At 39.6% G+C, this 25,687-nt stretch overlaps 2 protein-coding genes across 2 annotated transcripts; both read right to left on the bottom strand.

Annotated features, from left to right (window-relative positions):
• Positions 1-476: 476 nt before the first annotated feature.
• LOC104456810 (potassium transporter 5) lies at positions 477-7,694 on the bottom strand. Its single transcript, XM_010071666.3, has 8 exons — positions 7,361-7,694; positions 7,045-7,270; positions 4,923-5,171; positions 4,320-4,370; positions 2,692-2,952; positions 2,440-2,607; positions 2,060-2,314; positions 477-1,753 (listed from the first exon to the last, which is right to left on the bottom strand). The coding sequence occupies exons 1-8, from the start codon at positions 7,544-7,546 to the stop codon at positions 762-764; spliced, it is 2,388 nt and encodes a 795-aa protein (XP_010069968.2). The 5' UTR covers positions 7,547-7,694; the 3' UTR covers positions 477-761.
• Positions 7,695-15,999: 8,305 nt separating this feature from the next.
• On the bottom strand, positions 16,000-20,847 carry LOC104456809 (wee1-like protein kinase). The gene is made up of 8 exons (XM_039299642.1): positions 20,817-20,847; positions 18,333-18,568; positions 18,077-18,118; positions 17,861-17,970; positions 17,747-17,787; positions 17,524-17,669; positions 16,455-16,814; positions 16,000-16,350 (listed from the first exon to the last, which is right to left on the bottom strand). Exons 1-8 carry the CDS (start codon positions 20,845-20,847, stop codon positions 16,255-16,257), a joined length of 1,062 nt encoding a protein of 353 aa, XP_039155576.1. The 3' UTR covers positions 16,000-16,254.
• Between the last annotated feature and the right edge of the window lie 4,840 nt (positions 20,848-25,687).

The following is a 25,687-nucleotide window of genomic DNA, read 5'->3' as shown; positions in this document are numbered from 1 at the left end:
CGAAGCTATGATTTTGCACGAAGACGACGTAATAACCGATGGACAAATCAGTCGTCAGATCGTCAAGATCATAAAGATACAAACATGAAGATGTTCTTATTTGGATCATCTCCATTGGATGGCTACAGTTTCATGATCACGAAAGCTTTACCCACTTTCAATAATTAAAGTACCGTAGAGGTTCAATAGACGATATTCATGTATTTATTATAGCTTTACACTACATTTTCATGTTCCACCTCAACATTCTTTCACTGTTGCAGTTTCTAGATTACAAGAGTTCAGAGAAAAGAAAGCCAAAAATCAATTAGAAGTACGTATACATGACAAGAGGAATGTAAATTTCTGAAGATATGAATAATACCACTAGATAAGGGATTCATCATTTTTGCCCCCTTTTCACATTGTGTCCTCTAAAGACCAACTGTACATCTCGAGATTTTCGACCATAATAACAATAATTAACACCTCGATCATGATTCGTGATATCTCTTTATTCGCGACATAATATACCTAACTTTTTTCCCTAAAGTTCATAAGTACGTATACATGACAAGAGGAATGTAAATTTCTGAAGATTGCATTGTATGAATAGTACCACTAGATAAGGGATTCATCCTTTTTGCCCCCTTTTTCACATTGTGCCCTCTAAAGACCAACTGTACATCTCAAGATTTTCAAACCATAATAACAACAATTAACACCTCGATCATGATTCGCGATCTCTCTTTATTCACGACATAATATACCTAAATTTTTCCCTAAAGTTCATAAGTCATCCCGACCTTCAACATTCGCTTGTGGGGAATGTCAAAGATCCTGTCACTTTGCCTTACGTTCCTCTTCAAGAAGTTGTAAGCATAGTCGATCAAGACCCTCTTCCCCAAACTAGCCCCTTTTCCTGCCACCACCTCATTCTCACCAATCAAGTGAACCACACCCGCACGCCAAGCCCTATCCAACACAGCAATCTCTCTCTCCGATGCCTCTTGTGCCTTATGATTACATTTGTCATTAGCTTCATCATCGATCTCTTTTTTGACCCCATTCTTACAATTCTCTGCATTCTCTAACCCATCAACCAATTGCCCGTCGTCATCCTTGACCTCGGGTAACGTCACTTGATGGGTCATGGTCCAATGCTCTTCCATTACAAACTCCCTGAGCCTTTGATATAGAAGCCTCTCGAACGGCTCATCGTGCTCGTTCCGCGAGTCGGTGTACCCGTACCTCACGACGCACCGGAACACATTGAGCTCACTTGGCTCAACTCGGCGGAACAGGAACCGCTCTTCTGCTGGGACTTTGCTTATCGGGAGTGACTTTATTGAGACAAAGACGAGGACCGAGTGGACGGCGGGCACGTTCTCCACATAGTGCTTGAAGATTGGAGGGATCCCTTGGACGAGCTCTGAGTAGACGACAGCGAGCCCCGGCATGCGAGAAAGGCCAGAGTCGGTGGCAATCTCCCTGAGCTTCTCTGGCGACATCTTGTGGTCGAGCTCATAGTAGTACTTGCGCCGGTACACGTCATTCCACACGTACATTATGGTCACAAAGACAGCGGCGAAGGCCAAGGGAAGGTAACCTCCTCGGTAGAATTTGGAGAGGACTGAGCTCAAGTAGAGAAGCTCCACAGAACCCACGACTAGAATGTAAGTGATGACGAAGAAGATGTTCCATTTCCATATCATGATCATGATGAGCACCAGGAATCCAGATGTGAGGGTCATCACAAAGACCACCGCTATGCCTGCATGAAACATATACGCATTTATATTTAGACCCTCACACAGATAAATAAGATCGCTCGTATGAGTTATATGCATCATGATATGCTTAATATAGTGAAATTATAGATAGATGAAAACATGACATTCATCGTGATAACAATTGTTCTTGCAATGCCCATCTCAGAAAAGCAAAACAAATAAATACCATAGATTTTAAATTTTCAGATGCGCCATCTTTAGAGGTGCTAAACTTTGTATGATTTGAAGTGATGTTAGGTAGCTAGGACATGAGAGGGTCAGCAAAAGTGTAAGAACCAATGACTTACCGTAGGCATTGCCTATTTTCTCAGTAGTCCTGAAGCCAAGAGCGATAGCGACGCATGCCAACATCAGGAGATAATTAATCTCTGGTATGTAAACTTGTCCTTCATATTTCGATGACGTATGCACAATTTTCACGCGAGGAAAACACCCTAGAGAGAGCGATTGTTGGATGATCGAAAATGTCCCTGAGATCATAGCTTGGCTCGCAATGATCGCAGCTAGTACTGCGATCACAAACATCGGCCAATATAAGGGCCCTGCATCATAGGAAGTTATCGTCATCTTCAATATTTAGATGAAAAGATACAACCTTAAAAGGACGTTTTCGTTTGTAATTAATCTGAAAGAATTAGCGTGTATATGAAGGTTAGAAGATATTCACCAGGTATAGACTTGAAGAATGATGCACTGACAAGATCGTTATGCTTACGAAGAAACGAGGCCTGCCCAGCATATGCCAATATGAGCGAGGGATATGTCACGGCACACATGCTTATCTGTATCGAGCGGACCGTGAAGTGCCCAACATCGGCGAATAACGCCTCCGTACCTGCATCATATGACGAACTAATCGATTATACCGAGATTATACACCAAGGGCAGTAAATTAGGGAGCAAAGCAATCCGAGTGTACCTGTTATGGCAAGGACAATGCCACCGAGAGATATCCATCCCTCCTTCTTGTTCCTCCGAAAGTAATCGATGATGTAAACCGGATTGATGGCTTTGACGACTCCCGGGTCATACTTGACAAAATTGTAGAAACCAATCGCGCCAATGAATGCGAACCAAACGCATATGATCGGAGCAAAAGTGTATCCAACTTTATCAGTGCCAAACCTTTGGGCCGCGAAGAGGCACACCAGTATCGCCACCGAAATCCATACTATCATATCTGTAGAACACCAAGATGTTCCAATTTTAGGAAAGAAAGAAGAATTTACAGACACTTCCCCTTCCAGTTTTAGGAAGAAAGAAGAATCCACTTGCTTATTCACATACAAACCTGGGTCCACAGGTCATGGGTTGGACCATCTAAACCTAAAATCATCTTCCACACGGACATGTTTTTCCACGGTAATAACTTCTGTAGGATAAGATAACTCTCCACTCGGGGGGGTGAAATTATCGTAATTTATAAGTTTGTCTGGAGGGACCTACTCAGTCGCTTTAATTATAATCGAAGAAATTGAAAGAATCGAATAAAGACGTTCGACTTCCTTGGGATGCCAAAAAGATGCCCAGTATGGTGGCCAGGATTCATCATTTCTGTCGGCCCTTTACAGGGCGACGCTAAAGCCATATTCGTACTAATTCGGAGTAAATTAACCTGAGCCCCTCAAAAGAGATGAAATGTCAACATCAAATGAACCAAGTCACGAAATTTCTGAGTAAAACATAAAAGAATATGGACAAAGTGTGGGGTTTGATTCATTTTCTACTTTTTGTGCACCTAAAAAATTGTTTGGCCAAGGACTCGAGTGAGGATCGAAACCCGCAGTCGAGGTCGAGGGGTTTTTGGCAAGGTTTCCGACGTCCAACTACACAGGGCTGAACGCTGGGGCTTCTAGGAACGGCCCTGGAGAGAGGACCAGGGAGCCGGGCACAAGGGCTCAGGCTGCCGGGGCCACAGGCCGGGTATGGCCTGTGGCCTAGCCCAGGGCCACGCACCGAGATTTGCCCAGGCGCACTGAGCCTGTTCCGATTGCTCAGCCAACGTCGTGGGATCCCGAAATTCATGTTTTTAGCTCAATTTTTACCTGTTTTCAGGGTGTTATATGCGTTAGAGCCTCTTGAAAGTGTTTTCAGAGTTTCGTCTCTTAAATTTTTTTGGGAGGAAAACACTCGAGAATTAAAGTGAAAAAATGGTGAGCAGCATTGCAGCAACTGGGTGTATGAGGGGACTTGGTTATGAGGGCTTTCTAGATTTAAGCCAGTGGTACAGTAGCTGTTCTTTCCGTAGCATAAGTACCTCTACTCGGACCGGACCACGCCATTCCTGAGGAGTTATTTTTCTCTATTTCTCACTTATTTCCCCGTTATCTCGCTATTGAGCTCGACTGCAAGGTCCTCTTTCCGTGACAAAAAATAGAAAAGGTTTGAGATCTCAACACAGACAGTTGGATGCACGGGAACTCTACATAGGAATGAATCTGTTTAAGTTATCTCACGATGCATAGTATTCAGAGCATCAAGTATGCCATCCAATAATAGAGCAAGTAGAGAGATTAATATGGCTGATGTGATAACAAAATACAATACCTTCCGTCACTGCAGAAGTAGCTTCCTTGATCCCTCCAACAGCGGACAGAACTGCAACACACACATGGGATTGCAAGTCAAACATCGCATTGACATTAACAATTGTAACTATGTAATCAGTCGCATGTTACGCAAGCTAGATGAGGCAACATAGACAGATTGTCAATGACAACATGGAAATGAGCGGACACAATCACGCCACGTTATGTTCGATCGGTACATACTATTCGTCACCGCCCTTCCATAATTGCCAGTTCGCTAAATTTCCTTATTTAACTAAAGAAGCCAAAAAAAAATCAGCTGGACCACCCAAATTTGTCTACTGTTTGATCGTGACATGCAGCCCCTGTATATAAGTCAAGAAAATGGCAGGGGGCGATATTGAACCCAATTTCCACCACGAGGTTTGAATAAAAATTGCATGATCGTTGTACTCACTGTCCCTGCCGCCTCTAATTCCGTCTTTGCTCTTTATTTATTATTATTTAAGATGATTTAGTAAGAGCTGTTAATAACTCCTAAGTAACCCAAAAGGATGACTTATATTCGGTATGATAAGAATAGGACTATAAAATATCATTTACTAAATAATATGGTGCGTACCAGACATGCATGGAGTGAGGATGCCGTCACCAATGACCATGGAAGTGCCAAGCATGGTGGCGAAGAGCAAGAAGAACTTGGCGAACCGGCTCTTCTCGAGCTTGGACTTGAGCCTCGATGCCCTGATCAAGCGATTGTTTGGCAGCTCCAACTGGAAATTAGATACATCTTGATCTTCTGGTTGTTGACTCGGGATCAACCCTATCCTCGCATATCGGCATAACAACGAGTACAATGCAAACGTCCCCCCTGCAAAATGGAAAAAGGAAAAAGTCGTTCGTGTTCATCAGGAAGAAGATATTGAATTTTTAACCTAATCAGCTAAAATCAAAAAATATATATATTTCAAATATCGATGCATCGTAATTATCCTTGTCTATTCAAATTATTAGAACCGATAGATCCGACTAATCATAATCAATTGGGGTGCTCCACCATAGCAAAGGAGAGGCTAGCCACGAACTCCCCCGGTTGAACATGAAAGTTCGCCGAAGCTGAACTTTTGACATCAGAGCCTTTTTATGTATACATCCATCACTTCGCATGTCACCCTTTTTGACCAACTGACAACTTCATAAATCACAAGTCCAGACAATCGTCCCCTGTCCTAATGAATATTCCCTTCGATTCCGACGAGTCGACGGCCATTCATTTTCTTTACTTTTCAATGCCCATCACTTAGAAGGCCATTCCCCATAGATTTGCTCTAAAATGACGGATGAAATGTTGACTTCTAACAGACGATACAGATTATCTATAGTTTTCGCATTCCGACGTCCTAACTGACTTCTAATTTACGGCACATTTATTTCATTAAAAAAATTATAAATAAAAAAATATTTATCATCATAAATCAATTAATTTTTATTATCCAAACATTGAAAAGTCAAAAATAATTTCCACTTTTATAATTTTATAAAGTAAAGCTAGTAAAGAGGAGACATGAGTGCGTGGTAAAAATAGCCATTTTGTTTAATAATGAGTGACGCCAAGTACTCGAAGACTCTCGAGTTCACATGTGTCAAAAACCCTAGATAAAGCTGAAAAGATAAGTCCTCACCGGATGAGATTTGGCTCTTTATATTTCAACCAAAAAAAAATAAAGGAAAAATATCTTCATAAACGAAAAAATTTATAATATTTTTGCTCAACCATATGTGACAGGAATTATTTTGTCCCCTGAAACCCTAGACAACTAGCCCATCTTTACTTTATCAAGCCATATGAAAATTCACAGTTATATATATTATAAATATCAACTACAGTGGTCCGGATCGGTATTTGAGATCCCCTCGGACAAGCATATCTCAACCACCAAGAGAGAATCACCAATCGATAAATTATTTATATCATGTCATGTGCCGTAAAAATGTAACTTTGAAATAAATAAAAATGATTAAAAATTCGTAGCACATCGTATCGTCTTGGTCATCGGGTTATACTTAAAGATTATGCTCGACCATCGTCACTTGTGAACAAATTCCAGAATCGAAGTCAGACTTAGTTTCCTCATCGAACGCAAAAATGGCACGCTGCTCTTAGTCAAGAGCTGCACCTAGCAGAAGCCTCTGATCTATGCCAGTTTATTCCGTGTCTTTTTCCTTCTAAAAAGAATAAATAAATAGAGACTGGTCAGAAAGTTCGGACCCACGTTTCTGGCAGGAATCACCCAAAGAACCAACAAAAAACTTTGTTCTATTTCGGCTGGAAAATATCTAATCAAGCGGACGTTGAATTCTAGATACCGCATGGAGACAAAAAAGAAAAGAAACTTTATATTTCATTTGTATAAAGTCGGTGGCTAGATGTATTTGATTTGGAGAGATCTTCGTCTTCTAACACGGATGTCTCTTTGCCTCGACAAAGGCCACGGCCAGCGCAGGCTGTGTTCTACAAACGTGTCGTCACTTAGTAATGCGACGGACCAGGAATCAGATGATCGCACGCCCATGAAAAACTTTGACAAAGATGGTATGATAAGCGTCGTGATTTCTATCTACTTTTAGCGCATAGGTTTGACCTTAAACATTGGAACACGTTACAGTCCGATATAACTCCGCATGTCAACGTAAAATTTAAATGACAGCACGCACGGAGATACGTATGAGTGGGTTTCGCTTACCGTCGCCGTTGTCGTTTGCGCGCAGGACGATGAAGACGTACTTGAAGAGAGGGATCAAGGTGATGGTGTAGAAGATCAGGGAGAGGACGCCCAGGACGTCGTCGTTGTGCTTGATGCCCTCGGTGAAGGTGCTCGGGTACACGTAGAGCGGCGAGGTACCGATGTCGCCGTACACGATCCCGATGCTCTGGAACGCCAGGGTCAGTATCACCCGCCACTCCACCGCCTTCAAAACACCATTCTCATTATAATTTTGCCAAAAATTACTTCAAACTGCGGAAAAATGGTCGACAATCAGAACCTAATCCGCACTTACTTGCTTGGAGCCATGAGGATGATGACTGGGGCATTTAGCAGATTCGACGTCTAATGAGTCGTATCTGCGCAACTTGTGGCTCGAGAGCTTCCTTCCGTTGATGAGCTCCGGAGATGTCGATGGAGAAGCTGCCTCGGGTTGTTGGCTTTCGCCTTCCCGGGACTCTTCGACCGCATCTCCCAACATCTCTCTCTCTCTCTCTCTCTCTCTCTCTCTCTCTCTCTCTCTCTCTCTGGGGAGTCGGAGAGACACACGGACTCCCGCTAGGCACGGCGGCAGGCCGGAGAGGCGAAGGCACGGGTCAGAGAAAAGGTGGTGGCGATTAACCTGCCGAGGACGACAGACTTCGTAGGAATGAAGATGATGAGCGTCGTATTTTATACACGAAAAACTAGCGTGGCCCCACATAGAAAATAACTTTTTCTTTCAAGTGTTTAGAGTAATTACAAAAGAAAAGTCAACAAACACGAGTGGGAACGGAGACGCTGGAGGCGGGTGCTGATGCAAGATGGGGGGATGAATCTCGAGAATCTGTTCTGACGAACGAAGTTTCTCATAAATTTCTGCGATGGAAAACGAGTAACTCATTTGTTATTACTTGCGTACTTCTCTTGTCCATCTTTAAACGGGACTTTCATTAACAAGTATGAAGCGATCGATTAAATAAACTATACACGTGTTTTAATAATAAATACCTTGAAAATCAAAGTATTCCAAATAAAGTATACTTTGCAAGTGCTTCAAAAGCACCGATTAACAACACCCATTTTGATATTATGGCGATAAAGTTGGGTTCGAACCAATTTAAAATTTGGACTCACAATCGATTCGATTCCATGATGTTAAATAACTATGTTCTTCACTTGATCGCAATGGAAATATCGCTCCTAATGCTAATCATCCCCAAAGTCAAGGAAGCTGTACAAATTCAACTTTGGACCACGCCCCACCACTTTCTAGATGTCTCTAGCCATTTGCTACTCCAAAGTTAGTGAGAATCTCGTGCTACTATTGATAGTCATGGACACGGGCGACATGCGATATATCTTTGGAAGTCTGCGTCATTGTTGACTAAAGTTGATGACCGACCTGACCCATATGCTTTGCGATTAATATAACGATGTTTCTACCCAACAAAATAGAACCTTAATTACCGTATTTGTCAACTTTTGGGGACCATTGAGCACATCCCACGCGGATCCATGCGAATATGCTTCAAATCAACGCTCTTAGGGGGCAAGCCAAGCAGATTAACTAATTAAATCATCTTTTTTCCTAGTAGCTTAGTAATTACTGTTTAATCAGATGGTTCATTGCATCTTTCAGTGATGATCAATAACGGTTGCCACTTTCGAAGCCATTGATCAGACAGTGCTACTGTTCTTATCATCTTTTGTTGTTCACTAGATGCTATCATGCAAGGTTAATGTTAAGATAAGACAATATAAGTTAGAGTTCCTACTGGACAAAATAATTTGCTCTAAAAGTTTAAACTATTTGAAACAGACGAACAGCTTACTTACAACATATGATCTAATACTTACCCAGATGGACAAAACGACAAAAAAGCACTCGTGGTGAATTTTATTCTATGCAAATTATTTACCTCGAAAGTTTGAGCTCCAAAGAAATGGACTGATAAGTAAATTTCATAGCACATGACTCAACGATTCTTATTGATACCTTCAATTTTTAAAATGGTCTCACGGTTTCTAGATCTCACGATGTCTTCCTTCTTCAAAATTATATACTTCACCATGAATCTTTTTTTCCCTTAAAATGGGCCCACAAAGTGTCGGGATCGATTATGCTGCTGCATGAATTAATTAATTAATGGATACCCTATAATGGGTAGTTTTTCAAATATAGAAAATGCTAGGCGCTTGACTCTTAATTTATTCATAGACTCTTTCTTTAAATATCAAGGCACCAAATTGGCCTAGTTTATGACGTCCAAGTATGCAAATTTCTTAATTTTTTTCAAAGAAAAATAAATTTATGCCTAAGTGTATCAGCTTAAATTTTTATTTATAGCAGCATGCAAACTTTAGTCAGAGATGAAAATTCTAATAAATGGGAGACCGTCGATTTAAGCATTAAATTACATTTGGAATATGTTTTGGTAAACGAGGACACTGACAACCTAATTAATACTTTGTCTCGGTTGGTTTATGGCAAGCATCTACAAGCATCCGTGCCAACAATAATGGCTGCATAGCATCTTCAATCTTTTGAAAAATTGCACTCTGGTCCTTCTAGGTCTTGGAAGCACATTTCTTGTTCCCCTACTTTCTTTTATTGTCAAATTATGGCCCAGCGAAAAGTCAAGTCTTTCCCACAACTTCCGTCCGAATCCAAATAGAATTTGGATTGAAGACTCAAAAGTCATGAAAATGTTTTCGAACTTTTTATTTTAAAAATAAATATTATATATGTCTATTTGGAACTTTGAACGGGTTATTTGTTCATAGTGGAATTAATCTCAATGAAACCCTCAATTTGATTTCCAAGGACTCGCCGTAGGAAATACCTAGCTAGTATTGATTCACCATCTCTTTCAAATGTAGAACAAAAACGTGATGAAAGTACTTCTATTGTAATTGACAACAACATACAGATATTAAGGCTCCATTTGTTTTGCTAAAATAAACAATTTGAAAATCATTTTTCAATAAATGATCGCTTATGCTTATAAAATTGAATGAATGAAAAATATATTAATCATGTACAAAAATTATCTAAACGTAGATTATTGTCTACAATGAAAATATTTTTTATCGATTAATTATTTTAAACAAGTTAGATGATCATTCATAGAAAAATATTTGTTAAAAATATTTATTTTTTAAGAAATAAAAGGAGCCTAAAGTTTCTAGAAACTTATTTGGATCGATGATGTCATTTTCCGAAATTCTTACACGGGGGCACCTCATTTCAATGGTTGATGCAAACTTGACAGACTCTCCATCTGGAACGGATTACAATTTACACATGTTTATTATGCACTTTTCTTTAGATTTTACAATGAAATTTGACGATAAGAAAAGACTTAAATTGCCATAACACACCACTATAAGAATTAGGATTGTTACAAAACCAAATATAAAGACCAAAGTTGGACTCTAAAAAACGTATTACTTTTCGAAAGTCTAACGTCCCTTGCTTTTCTATACCCAAAATTTATGAGAAGGGTTTACAAGCGTTTACTTTTCAAATTTGTCCAATGTAGGCCGGCCTCACTAAATAGCTAAGGTTCAGCAATTAAAAACCATGCCTAAAATTTGTGTCATATCCTACATTCATTCTTTTCTTTTTTAAAACCAAAATCAGTTGGGTCGGAGGTTGGCATTTATTAAATGTTCCTGGAATTATAGAGGAGATTCACTACGACTCTAACGGAGGTGGAGGGTTCTTTGCCTGAAAAAGGAGAGCAACATGTTACTTCAATTATGCATTAGGGAGGAGGAGGACTAGATACTTGTTCGATTACAATTAATTATCGCGGAACTATTGGCACAGATGGTGCTTATGGCAAGTTGGAGCCTATGATGCTATCTTTTGCTATACCTGCTGAGTTTGATAAGGGGTGCATCCAATCTCTCGATAGATATGGATGTATCTGTGATGGAGGGAGATGTATTTGCGAATCCTTGTGGAGTGGTTCAAGTTGTGGGGAACGGAGAAGTCTGGAGGCAGGTGCTGATGCAATACGGGGGATGAATCTAGACAATTTGTTTTGATGAAAGAAGTTTCTGCGATAGAAAACAGAGGTTTTGTCACTTTCGTACTTATTTTGTTCATCCTTAGTCCTTACTTGTATAAGATTTTATTAATGTGTGTTTTAAGAGCACTTATCAATCAATCAATTAATAAACTTTAAAGTTTTCGATGCATTTATCATCTACATGTCACACAATTAGTGCCTCGGAAATCGAAGTATTATTCCGAATAAAATATATTTAATAAATATCTTGAGAATATTAATTGACAATGCCCGTTTTGATTATATGATGAGAAAGTCCGGTTCAAACAAACAATCCCAATTGATGTAAAATTATAGTGTTCTTCGGTCGATCGCAATGGAAACATCGCTTCTCATGCTAATCATCCCCAAAGTCAAGAGAGCTGTCCAGATCAACTCCGAAATAGGCACCACTTTTCCAGGTTTCTACAGCAATTCGCGGCTCCAAAGGGAGTGAGAATCTCGTGCCATTATTGATGATAGTCAAGGTCACAGGAGACGTGGGAACGCGTGGCGAGAATCTTTGGAAGGCTGTCATCATTTTTGACTAAAGTTAATTACCAACCCGTGTTGCTTTTGATTGATATAACGATGTTTCCACCGAAAAAAATAAAACCTTAATTACCAAATTATTGACTTTTGGAGGACCATTGAGTGGCTTCCAGGCTGATCCTGCGAATATGCTTCAAATCAACACTCCAAGGGGCAAATCAAGCTGATTGATTGATTAATTAACTAAACCTCTTCTTCTCAATAACTCAGCAGTGAATATTAGGCCCCATTTGATTCAACTTTGGGAATGGACTTTGGAACTCTAAAGTCTCTTGACTAAATGCAAACACGTTTGGTCCGATTTTTTGGATGACTTTTGCAAGTTGCAATTGAATCTCCAAAGGACTCTAAAGGCCCTTAATCCAAAACAAATCTAGAGGTCCTTTGAGAACTTTCATTTTCGGAATGCAAGTTCCAGTTACTATTCATTACTGTTCATCTTCTCCGGTGAAGAAGCCAATCAGAGGCCGACGGTCGTCGGCCAAAAGGTCGTTGCACACTAGTGACCGCCGCCTGAGGGTCGCCCAACCCCGGGGACCATCGTCGGACCTCGGGCAACCGTCGCCAAACCTCGGGCATCGCCGCCTAGGGTCACCCAACCCCGGCGACCATCGTCGGACCTCAAGTGACACTTGGGTCACGTGACCTAGGCGACTGATGGCTTGAATTGCGCGACCCGGTGGCCGCCCGAGGTCACGCGACCTCGGCAACGATCTTGGGTCACTCAACCTTGGCCCATGTGACAATCCATCCGACGCCTAGTCGCTATCCGACCGTCCGATGGCCGAACTTCAAAAGAAAAAATACAAATATTTTTTTGAATTTAATAAAAAAAATTTACAAATTCAAATTTTACCAAACGGTATTTTGACTAAAGTTATTTCTCAATGCAAATTTTATCAAACGTTATTTGCATTTTGGAAAACCTCTTCACCCAAAAGTATTTGCATTTTTGCAAATACATTCCCCAAGAGTCGAACCAAACAGGTCCTTAATCAGATAGTTTCTTGTGTCTTTCAACGATGATTAGATCGATCACGATTGCTACTTTCAAAGTCATTGATTGACAGTTTTAATATTTTTATTGTATTTCATTGTTCACTCAATTTTATAAGTTAAAATTCCTGCTAAATGAAACGATTTTTCCTAAAAGTCCAAACAATTTGAAACAAACGAACAATACACGTATAATATAAGATCTAATACTTATCTAGATGGACAAAATGATAAAAAGGACCTCCCGGTAGATTTTATTCTACACAAATCGTTTGCCCCGAAAGTTTGAGCTCCAAAGAAATGGACTAATAAATATTTTTTTATAGTATACAACTCAATGATTCTTTTTGATACCGTCAGTTCTTAAAGTGGTCCCATAATTTGTACAAGTCATGATTCCGCTTTTTTCAAAATTTTCCATTTTTCTACTTCATCATGAATTTTTTTTTCTCCCTTAAAATGGACCAACAGAGTGTCTGGATTGATTACGCTGCTGCATGAATTAATTAATTAATGGATACCCCATGGGTAGTTTTTCAAATATAGCCCTTGACTCTTAATTTATCATTTACAGGCTCTTTCTTTAAATCACAGAGCACCTACTTGGCCAAGTTTATGACGTACAAGTATGAATATTTCTTAATTTTTTTCAAAGAACAATAAATTTATCCTTAAGTCTGTCAGCTTAAATTTTTATCTATAGCAGCATGCGAACTTTAGTTGGAGATTTTTTTTTTTTCATAAACTTTTGTTGGAGATTAAAAAACTTATAAGTGGGAGACCGTGGATTCAAATTTCAAATTATATTTGGAATATCTCTGGGTAAACCAGGACTCTGACAGCCTAATTAATATTTTTTTTTTAGTTGGTTTGTGGCAAGCATCTACAAGCATCAATGCCATCAATAATAGCGGCATAGCATTTCTTAATTTTTTTGGACAATTGCACTTTGGTCCTTCTAGCTATTGGGGAGCACGTTTCTTGTCCCCTTACTTTCTTTTATTGTCAAATTATGCCCTAATGAAAAGTTAAGTCTTTCCCACAACTTCCATCTGAGCCCACATAGAATGTCAAATAGGAAGGAAGATGACCTTAGACTTCTTCGATTACGATTAATTATCACAGGACTAATGCCACGGATGATACCTGTAGCAAGGTAGAACCAGTAATGCTATCCTTGCTATATCTGCTAAGTTTGATAAGGGTTGCGTCCAAAATGGAGGTTTCATTTTATCTATATGGAGGGGGATGTATTTGCAAATCCTTGTGGAACCGTTCAAGTTGCGGGTAGTATTAGTGGCTTGATGAGGTCTACGGTAATGATGAAGTTCAAGTGCAACTTTGACTTGGAAGATCTCAATGATGATTGAGCTTCCTTGAGGGGCTGTGAGAGAGTAGTAATGACTTGACCCAATATATCATGCCCAAGTAGATGCTGCTAGGAGATATTTCAAGTTTAAACCCATGAGCGAAATCCATATTGAATAGGACGGTGTTGAATGCTCAAGGTCTGGAGCTAGGCATTGATTAGATGGCTAGGGTTCATCATTTGAACGGCAGCATATGCCTACAAGTGGTGTCATAATCTCCATCCGTTTCTCTTTTTTAACCTAAATCAATTTGGTCGAAGGCAGGCATTGAAAAAATTGTCCCACAATTATGGGAGATTCATCAATATGAGTTTCTAGGAAAGAGGAGTCTTCCTGGTAGCAGCACGTTTTTTGTCGGCATATCGTGCCTACTTCACTGATGTGACTGCAATCTCTGTGCAATTCGAATGGAGCTGGAGGGTTTCTTTGTCTGAAAATCGACAAACATGTTACTTTAATTAGGCATTAGGTAGGAGGGGGATTACCTTAGACTACTTTGATTACGATTGATTACCGCATGACTAATGCCACCGAAAACTAGTGCCTACATGGGAAGATAAGGCCCACTGAAAAATGTCTTAGCCCGATTCTATTCGGGTCTTTATGGAGGTAGTACGAGACCCATATGCGACCCGATTTCATCACCGGCTGCATCCTACAATCCGCGACGACAAAACATCTTCGGGTGCAAGAAGAGCAGCTCGACGGTGGTCGTTCTCTAAGCTGTGGAGGTTCCTCAACCTGCTTCACCGCAGTAATGGTGATGGGAAGGAATCGTTTGTGTTCCTGACTATGAGCTTCAGCTAGAGCTCGGTGTTGAGAAGCGGCGACGCGGAGGTGGCAAAGGGCCTTAGGGGAAGCGAAAATGAAGACAAGTCTGCCATCCAACCAAGTTGTTGCAGCTCAAGCACCATTGTCGTCCCCCGTCGCTCGTCGTTGCCATTTCTTGTCCCTTGAGCACCGCAGTCATTCCTAGTTCTTGTGTCAGCAAAAAAATTTCTCAAATTAGTTCATCCATGACAAATCTACCCTTTGTTAACCTCCATTCAGTATCCTTGTTAAATTGCTAATGTAAAAACATATGTGGGCAAAAAAAATCATATCATCAATGTGTGACTTGAATGTGAATCTGATGTGAAGATTCAAAATAAATTAGTCTCTTAAATGAATCGTTTTGAAAAGTCAGATTTGAAGAACTAAAATTGAGAATTAAGGCAAAGTCAAATTTGTTCATTCTCTCTCTCCAGAAACACTAAAATCTTAGGCAAAATGAGCATAATTAGTAGATTTCCTGACTCGGTTGATTTAGGAGACCCATTTATGTTAAATTTCCATGTCAGGTCCATGTCACATGCTAATCATTCTAGTTGTTTGCCTACTTATGTTCTTATGTCACCGATATAACAAAAATATTGGACAAAAGTTGACGGATAGATTTGTCATGAGTGTATCAATTCGAAATTTTTTATGACATGAAAATTTATTTGGGGTAAATGTACCATGTATTTACCAATTTATGATTTTTTTGTTGTATTAATCCTTACGTGTTTGTCCTTTACCAAAAAAAAAAAAATCCTTACGTGTTTGTTGGTCTAATTTTAATCACTATCCTGTGAAGTAACTGACATAGTCTAGTGACATGAAAAGTAGAAAATAATTTCTCAGGGAATAACTAGTGAGTGAGCACACTACTCATCCAAATGCAAAGACTTGTGCAAAGACAAGCTCATCCTTTTCAGAATTGGAGGACCTTCGGATGCCAGAATATCAAAGCCCATACTAGCACTCCAAAGCCACAGCCATTGAACCAGAATTACGAGACGACTAAACACCTCAGCATGCTGCAAGAAAGTGATATAGATGACTTCCCACAGATCAAACAACCGGTTCTAAGCTTAACGTGATGTGTGTACAATTGAAATGAACTATCTAAAGAGTAGAAACAGCAAGCGCCGCAGAGAGCAGATGATATTCGGACTCGAAGATGAACATGGTTTCTCCATTACACGGCATATTTTCCCTTAGCGTTGGGCTTACAACACCTTTTTCCTGCGGTTTCCATTTACCGATCCAACACCCTTACAGCACAAAATTGGTGTACATACAGCCAAAGAATAAGAAGCAAAATCGGCCTGATACCTTTGAAGTAAAATTCATGCAAATGGTCACTAATACATTCAGCACCTGCTGCTAGTTATTCGTGTTCATAGTTGGAATTGGATTACTGTCTTGACTCAGGTCTTTCGATTTGTCCGAATCATATCAAAAATTGGATTTGCCAACAGTTCTTTGGCGGATGGCCGTGCAGTTGGATCCGTATCCATCATGACCTACGGAAGTCAAGAACATCATAGAGCCACCACATTAAGGATTTTCTCCAGAAGCAAACAGCAAAATGACTCAAGTCCCATTGAAAGAAATGAAGACACAGCACCTTCAGCAAATTCTGGAAAGGCAGTGAATGGCCAGGGGGAAGAGGCAGATTTCCCTCTCTAAGACTCAGAAACTGAGGCCCCGATTTCATCAAAGTCAACCCTGTCACAAGCTCATATACAGAAGCTCCCAAGGCAAAAATATCAACCTTGTCAAGATCAAGATGATCGAAGTTCTCATTAAGGATCTCGTGAGGCATGTACCGTGTATCGCCCTCCTGAATGGGTAGGCTGTTGTTAAGGAGAGTCGCACAACCAAAATCACCGAGCTTGTATACACCATTCTTGAAGTAAATATTATCTGGCTTAACATCAAGGTGGGCAATTCCTCTGTCATGCATAAAAAGCAATACTTTCGCAAGCTGCAGGTATTTGGACATGAGCAATGGTAAATCATGGGGACCAAACATTAACCTTCATGACAAGATTATAAAAGCAAAATCCATGACAATAGGCCACTAAATCTTATCAAAGGAATTAAAGTTGAAGGTGGTCTTTAACGTATATAAGGAGGGAAAGAGCTATAGCCAGATTTCTCATTTAAATGCTTAATATACTTATATAAGGAGTGATATGGTGCATGCAAAGAGCACCGGTAAAACCTCTTGGACAAACGATGTAGTATTGCCCCCATTCAAGCAAGTTTTTTCATCTTATCTCCAGTTTAACACTCACACATGCTAGACATATTTCCAACAATTTTGTAGATGTAGGTAAAAACACATTTGTCCAGCAATGTGAGTCCACAAGATTTCTATTGATCTTCGGCATGTATCACCTGCCCCCTAAAGGTTAAAGCTTTAAGGTTTGACTCTATAACAAACATAAATGAAAATCCTAGAAACTGCTTTTTATGTCCACTACGTATTCAAGATTCAAGCAACAATGTTATCTGCTTATGAAGTCACCCTAATACTTTAGGAGAGAAGATTATGCTCATTTAGCGCCAGAATCAATACTTAATTTTAAAAGCTATTGACCATTGCTTCATAGATTGGTGGTATAAGTAACTTAAGAAAAGGCCATTTGTATCATAAAACATTGCTAATATCAAAGAAACTTTTGGCTAACCTGATGTAGAAATGTCAATGCATCACATTCAGTAAAACGTGAAGACTTCTGACTAGACAAGTTGGAATGACAGAGCTCCATCTGAATGTAAAGATGCTCATTTTCGAACCAAGAAGAGTAATATCCAACAATGTTCTCATGAGAGCCTGTAAGAAACATGCTAATTAGAGAAAATCATGCAGCAGACAAATAAAATGGAGGATAATGTAACCAGCATTGATACCTAAAGCTGCCAGAGATTGTACTTCCATCAAGGCTTTTCTCCTGCAAAAGAGTGGATATCATATGCCGTTCAAGTTAGTGTTGAATGTCTGAAAGCCCTGCACGAGACAAATACCTTTCCGAGTCTTGACACATTGGCCTGGTGACTTGCTTCACAGCATACAAGCAACCATCTATTCTGTTTAAAACTTTATAAACATGGCCGAAGTGACCAGCGCCAATTTGCTGGGAAGAATTAGCAAATTGACAAGTCAGGCCAAAAGAAATATGAGTTTCTGCAAAGAGTAGCTATAGACTGTATGTGCAAAAGGCTTTAAATTTTAATAGAGACCTCAATTTCTACGAAATCGGTGTGGAAACGTGGGACCAGCTCCTCCAGTAACAGAAGAGAATAAGCCTGCATATTGTCACACTTGTTAAATGAGAAATGTACATAAATGTCTACAACCGAAACAGCAAACAAATCATTAGTAATTTCTCATTATCAGTTTGTCTTATTATATTTATAAGACGTGGCATAGATGGCATGCACAGTTTTAGAAGATTTGACAATAATTTGTACATGCTCACATTATTCAATGATCAACAGGGAATATAGACATACCGGCACATTTGAACCTTTGATTTCCAAAAGGATCTAACGCATCACTGAGATATGGGTTTCTAATACAAGGAGGGGGCTTGACCCTATGTGTCTGCTGCGTGCCATTTGATACTGGCTTCTTAACTTTAGCTTCTTGAGCTTCCAAACCGTCCTGCACAAGATCCTCTATTTGCTGACTTCCAGAAAAAATGGAACTTTGAGGATTCGAGGTAACTTGATCTGGGGAAATCAGCAACAGTAAATGCCTCAAATTTTGAACTACTAGCAGATATTAATTATGGCTATAAAAAATTTCAGCATCAAGAAGAGAAATGGCTGATAAGACCTAAACTGTATATCTTTCTTTTTGTGCTGTTCACAGGTACGTGGAGATGAAAAAATTGGATCAAATCTACTCAAAAGTGGGCATTGACAAATCAGAAAGTTTGAACACACAAGGCAAAGTCAAGATCAGATCTATCTTGTGGCTATGATATTCAATAGGAATGTGCCAAAGACTTCGGTATAATATCTCGATTCAGTCCCTAGAATAATCACTTTCCTTCAATATTCTTTGACTTGCTCAAGCAGGAGGACCTAAATGAACGATCCAGCTCTTTGCAACTCCAATAATGTTAATGTCATAACCGTGATGCATTACGAATAAGGCCAACAATCCATCAAAATTGAAAACACGCAACTCCAATGGTAGGAGCACAGAACCTGATCCAGCATCATCATTGAAATGATCGACCTCTAAAAGGTCGATGAACAATCACAGATGAGAATACAGGTCTCAAAGACTTGATCAAATTCTTGGAAAAGAATACAGCTTACCATGAAAAATTCTCTTACTACTATTATTGATTAAATGACCCACAAACTTCACAAATCTAGAGAAGTATCCCACGAAGCGAAAATCGAGTCAACATTGGTTTCACACATTCTGATTCTCATCAACCGCTTCAATCTGCATACTGACAACATGATACTTAAAGAGAAGAATTATCTAGCTGCCATATTCCCTATTTATTAATTCAAAAAAGAAAAAAAAAAAAAGTCCATCTAATATGTGACACGGTTGCGTGATTAAATCAGCAGGGTAGAGTCCAACTATTCTGTTAGACATACACGAAAGCTCTAGATTCACATTCTATCCTAAGCGCCTGCATGGTTGTGTTCCTTTTTTTTTTTTTTATGAACAAAAATTCTATTTTTTTGTTCTCGGGAACAAAAAAAGAAACAGAAAACGCATTTGTTTACGTTTTTGTTCCAAATCTGTTTTTTTGTTCCCGAGAACACCTTTGATACGAAAACAAGAAAAAAAAAAAAACTTGTTTCTTATTTCTGGAACAATTTTTAAAAACAAATTTTCTCTCTCCTATTTTTTATTCTCTTTTTTTTTCTTCTTCCTTTCTTCTTATTTTTCTTTAGCCGGTCGCCGGCCTTGGCCATGGCCGGCGATCGCCATCAAGGGCCGGCGACCTCGCCGGGAGCGTCGCCAGCCCCCCGGCGGAGGCCGAGCGTCGCCAGCCCGTGATACTTAAAGAGAAGAATTATCTAGCTGCCATATTCCCTATTTATTAATTCAAAAAAGAAAAAAAGTCCATCTAATATGTGACACGGTTGCGTGATTAAATCAGCGGGGTAGAGTCCAACTATTCTGTTAGACATACACGAAAGCTCTAGATTCACATTCTATCCTAAGCGCCTGCATGGTTGTGTTCCTTTTTTTTTTTTTTTTATGAACAAAAATTCTATTTTTTTGTTCTCGGGAACAAAAAAGAACATAAACGCATTTGTTTACGTTTTTGTTCCAAATCTGTTTTTGTTCCCGAGAACACCTTTGATACGAAACAAGAAAAAAAAAAAAAAACTTATTTCTTATTTCGGAACAATTTTTAAAAACAAATTTTCTCTCTCTATTTTTTTCTTCTTTTTTTTTCTTCTTCCTTTCTTCTTATTTTTCTTTAGCCGGTCGCCGCCTTGGCCATGGCCAAAGAAACCGGCCATCAAGGGCTGGCGACCTCGCCGGAGCGTCGCCGGCCCCCGCGAGGCCGAGCATCGCCGGCCCTAGTGAGGCTCGGCCTCACCTTGGCCGGGCGAGCTCGGCCTCGCCCAAACCGGCCAAGCCGAGCTCGCCCACCACCACCAAGCGACCGGTGGGTGGGCAGAGCTCGGCCTCGCCTAGCCAAGGCGAGGCCACGCCTCGTCGGCGGCCGCCGACCATGGGCGAGGCCTACGACCACCAAAAAAAAGAAAAAAAAAAAAAAAAAAGGAAAATGAAATAAAAATATTAAAAAATTAGAAGAACATAAATTTACCAAACGTGTTTCAGTTCTTTTTTTATTCCCGGAACAAGTTTACCAAACGCGTTTTCTAGTCAAAAATTGTTCCCCGAAACAAAATAATTTTTTCTATTTCTATTCCCTTGAACAATTTTTGAATAGAAACACAAACAAACGCACCCTAAGTGTATGCACCCAACCTTCCGTATATGTCCTATCCATGAAGGCCATTGACAATTGTTGACACCTAAATTTTTGCCCAAAAATATTTCGTGTTAAATTCTTGCATATAGATTATTTAGGCATTTAATATAGTGTTTTAAATGGAATATGTTTTTACTTTAAAAGAAAATTGAAAAAAAAAAGATTAAAAAAAGAAAAGAAAAAAAGTTGGGGCCAATGATCTAAATGTGACTAGCCAAGCCCAGGAGGTTAGATTGGAATTCAAATGGTAAGTTGGGGCCAAAATGCAATTTCCAAAAGTTGAGGGATCAATTTGCAAATTTTGCAAAATTTGCGCCCGAGCCCGTAAATCATCATCTTGGTCACCAATTAAGTTGAAATTGAATTTGGGCCAACTCGAATCAATCAAATGGAGCGAAAAAGACCAAATTTGCCTTGAGTTGGGTATTTTCGGATAAGAAAATGGCTAAGTTTGAGGGACTTTCTTGCAAAATTGGGTGGGTACAATTGCAAAATCTGGTTGAGATCTTAAACTACTATACATTTACTTGCTAATTGATCAAAAACCGCAGCCAAATTAATGGATTAAAGCACTCAAACTAGTTACCAAAACCCAGCTCATGATTAGGTTTTAATTCGGAGCTGCTAAGTAGGCATATTGGTGGCCCCACCATATCCTCCTCACCTGCCCAGCCAGCCCGATCTCTGCACGTGATGGAAGACCATCATTGGTACTGCAAGTGGACAAGCATTGGTCAGAGATAAGCTGCTGCAGGCACGGAAAATCGCACCAAATCCGGACACTCAACAGCTGCGAAATTTGAAAATTTTGGCTAAGTCAGAAAGTGGGTGAGCTGGGTCAGTGGACAGGCTTGGTAGGTGGACAAAAGGCCGACCAAAAATTCTCTAATTCAAGGGATAATATCACGGAAGCAAGGTATTTCGAGGGAAGAGAGAGAGGAGATGAGAGGGAGAGAGGAGAGCTCGGAATCGTTCCCCAAAGAAGCCTTCAGAAGCAACCCCAGAAGAAAAACCCAGAAATTCCAGACCGACCTGGAGAGAGAAAAGTGAGATTTTCACACACCTGCAGAAAAAATTAGCCAAAACCTCCAACTATAGAGTGAAACTTCATTCAAAGATCTTTCCAACCATAGGTCGCACGTCCCAAATGGAGATCGGGAAGGCCTCCTAAAACCCCCCGAAACAGTGCCCTCCTGGCTGGCCAAGAAAGTCCGAAAATTTTTCCAAGTGTTGAGACTGGTTGGTCACGAGTGAGGAAAGCCAGTGTTTTTGAGAAAGTTGAGAGACAAATGAGGAAAATTTTGAATTTTAACCCAAACTAGAATATATATAGTTTGGCGTGGTGTCAAGTTTTCCAACAAAATACGTCTTGAATTCTAATGTTAGAGGTCAATGAAAACCTTCGTTGTCAGTTCTTTTTTTTTTGCAGATCTCATTTCCAGTTGAAGAAGCCAACTTCCACAGGCCCCCGGGGATAATTTGTCGGTTTCATCGGCCAATAACCACTTGAAAAGGAAACTAGGAAGTAAGGTAAGCATCCTAGATGTATTTATTTTCGAGTTTGAGCATGTTTTGATCATGAAAATCAAGAGGAAAACCAGCCCAGAAAACTGATTTCTGAGGCTGAAATTTTTCTAAGTGTTTGAAATTTCTTCAAGAGTTTTGCATGTGTGCTTCTTGGAGAGGTCGTTTTGATGTTTTTCGGTGAGTCATTCTCTATGATGTTTGTTGCATTTGAAAGCCAATGTTACCTACTTTCACGTGGATAAAGTAGAATTTCCCTTAGATCTCGTATGTGATGAGTGTTGGGGCTTGAATATGGGCATGTAACCTGTTTGCTTGACTTGGGTTCAAATCCAGATCTGCAAAATCAGCTCAAACCCGTGCATTTGAGGACGATTTTAGCTTGGTTCTAGTGTGTTTTTAGCTATGATTTCTATCTAATCTTGTTATTTGCATGTGGTAGTATAATCTTGATACTTTAGTTCCACATGAGATTGCTTATGAGTGGAGATTGAAGGCTGCAAACATGTCTCGAGGAGGCTAATGGGGCTAGTTTAATGCATACCAAGTGTTCGACAAAATGCCCAAACTAAGCTTCGATCTTGAAACGGTCGATTTGAGCTTGATTATTGTGATATTCATGTGCTGTGTTACTCCATGTTAGCATAGATCGGCTTAAAGAATTTATTATTTTTAAAAAAAAAAAATAATTAAAAAAAAAGAGAAAAATATGAAATTTTCAAAAATATCAAAAAATGTTAGATAGCATCAAATTAGGATAGAAATGACATATATGAAATTTTCCTAATTTTAAAAGGTCATTTTCCTAATTTAATGCTATTTTTGGTATTTTATAACCATTTTTGTAAATAATCCATTTTTGCGTAGATAAGTAATTTCATGCACATAGAGCAATTTTATGCATATTTGAATTCTCATTTTGCTCATGGGGGTCCTGTCCCGGGGCGTGATAACAAGGCCATGTAATATTATTTGCCCGACTTGTATCGGGTTTATATTTTCCGCGTTTATTTTCAAGTCATTTCAATTTCTTGGATGTTTACTTACGCGCTTTTCATTAATTTGAGTGTAAATTTCTTTTCTAAATTATGTTAGGATTAGTCTAGACATTAAAAGAAAAAAAAAAAAAAACTACAAAAACATTTGCATGGACACTTAGTGGTTTCATAAAGATTATAATTGGTAATCAAGATTGTGTGGCCATTTAGATAAACAACTTTCCAAGTTAGTGGTACCGCAAGGGTGTTAATAGAAACATTGGCGTAAACAAGTCCCCGTTCCTAGAAATCTCTGGTTGCGTAGGAATCAAGACAACACTCCCGTGTCTTGATTGGTTTCTAGCCGACCCCAATAGGCTAGTGGCGACTCCTAGAATTACATAGGTTGTTAAGAATTAAAATTCAAAATCCAATGTTGCGCGAGGTATGGGCTTGGGAGAGCCCGCGCCTAATCTAGGGCCATCGGTCCGCCTCTTTAGGCAAATACCCCTAAACCCTCTTCCTTTTTTCCCGGACGGAAAAAAAGAGGTCGTGACAACAATGAGGCCAATGCATTCTCACGATCGCCCAAAATCCTCAACTATGTCGACAGATTACAATATTTCAGATATCCAAAGTGTTTGATTCTGAGATACTAACATATGAGATAGAAAAAACCTATGGTAGAAGCATCTATGGCACAGCGAATATATACCTTGCCGAAAGCTCTTGCTCTTAGTCGTATAAAGTCTCTCTAGTGATTTAGGGCAAGAAAACTTATCCTGCATGAATATGCCAAAAATATTACATCAAAGTCAGACAAAGGAAAACAAATTCACATCTACCTTACCTTGTTACAATCCAAGCTATCCAGTAGATTTTGATGATCCAGGGTGACATAGTCAGGAGTACTGCATCCACGACAAAGATAATACAAAATAAAGGACTCCAGAAGCTTCTTTCCGTTGATGAGTAGTGGAGATGGTGACGGAGAAGCTGTCTTGGCTAGCTGGCTTTCGTCTTTCCGGGATTCTTCGACCATGTCTTCTGACATTTCTCACTCCCTGTCAAATTCGTCAAGATGGCACGCACGGGCGAAGGCAGGCTGCGGATACAAAGAAATGGGTGGAGAGAAGGCGATGGCAATGCGTTCTGCAGAGGGCAAGGCTTTTAGTAGGTGAAGATGATGGGTGTTGCATTCAGACAATCAAAACTAATATGTCCACACATGGACAAATTCTCTTTTCATAAAGCTAGAGTAATTACAAAAGAGAAGTCAGTACGAGCGTGAGGAGCAGAGAAACTTGGCAGGTGCTGACGCAAGATGAGGGATGAGCCTCGATAACGCCTTTGATGAATTAATTTCTTTTACAAACTATTGGGATGAATCAGTTTTCTAATCTAATGACGACTCGGAGCAGTTGGTTTTACTTTTCTGACCCTTGACCATCTTCAGAGGCCTTCTAAAGAGACTCGAAATGACCCCATCGAGCGTCCATTCAACCAATTACTAACACACAATAATGGCATCCATCTAAAAAAGTTTTTTTATATCACATTTTTTGTTGAATAGAAGGAAGGCATGATTCTTTGAAAAGAACCTTAAAGATTTATGACGCCTCCCTCTTCCCTTCGAACTGACACCACCACACCGCCGTCAGATGCCGCCTACGGTTAGTCTCTTGGCTCCGCCAAACCCGACGAGACCAAACATGAGTCTGTCTTCCTCAACAAAGCTAGATTTGCCGCTCTTAAGAGATTAGATTAGCTTGTCACAAGTAGGCTTTGGCGAACTTAGTGTGCGACACTAATTTCTTGAGCCAACTACACTAGATTGACACCAACCAAAAAAAAAAAACAAAAAACTACACTAGATTGACCATTTGAAGTTGTGTATGGAAAGTATCATTCAACTATTTTGGATCTTATACCCTTATTCACTAGATGCCGGAGAAAAGGCTATGAAAATCTTGCAGTTACCGAAGAAGTGAGGAAGAGAATTTTAGGGCAAGCTGAAAAAGTATAGATAGCAAACGAGCCTGTTATCTTATTTGGATGCATTAAAGAAAACAAAGATTTCGGCATGATGGTGACGCTAAGTTTTGTCCTCGACAGATGGTCTTTTTCAAATTTTAAAGCGCTTCTACAACAATGTCTATAGAATTGAACGTTTTGGAGAATACGATGCTTCCACCACTTCCAGTGTCGCCCCCTTTATCATCATAACATGAAGACCAAGAGCTCGATGAAGTTGGCCTTGAGGACGAATATTCTCCAATCGATTGAGAATGATATTGAGAAATATTTTTAACTATTATTGGAAATATTTGGAGATTATCTCTTGTTACTATAATATTTTTGATCTA

Source organism: Eucalyptus grandis, chromosome 8, assembly GCF_016545825.1.
Source record: "Eucalyptus grandis isolate ANBG69807.140 chromosome 8, ASM1654582v1, whole genome shotgun sequence".
NCBI classification, from domain to species: Eukaryota; Viridiplantae; Streptophyta; class Magnoliopsida; order Myrtales; family Myrtaceae; genus Eucalyptus; species Eucalyptus grandis.
The sequence above is the reverse complement of the archived record's forward strand: the minus strand, read 5'-3'. Positions and strand labels throughout refer to the sequence as shown.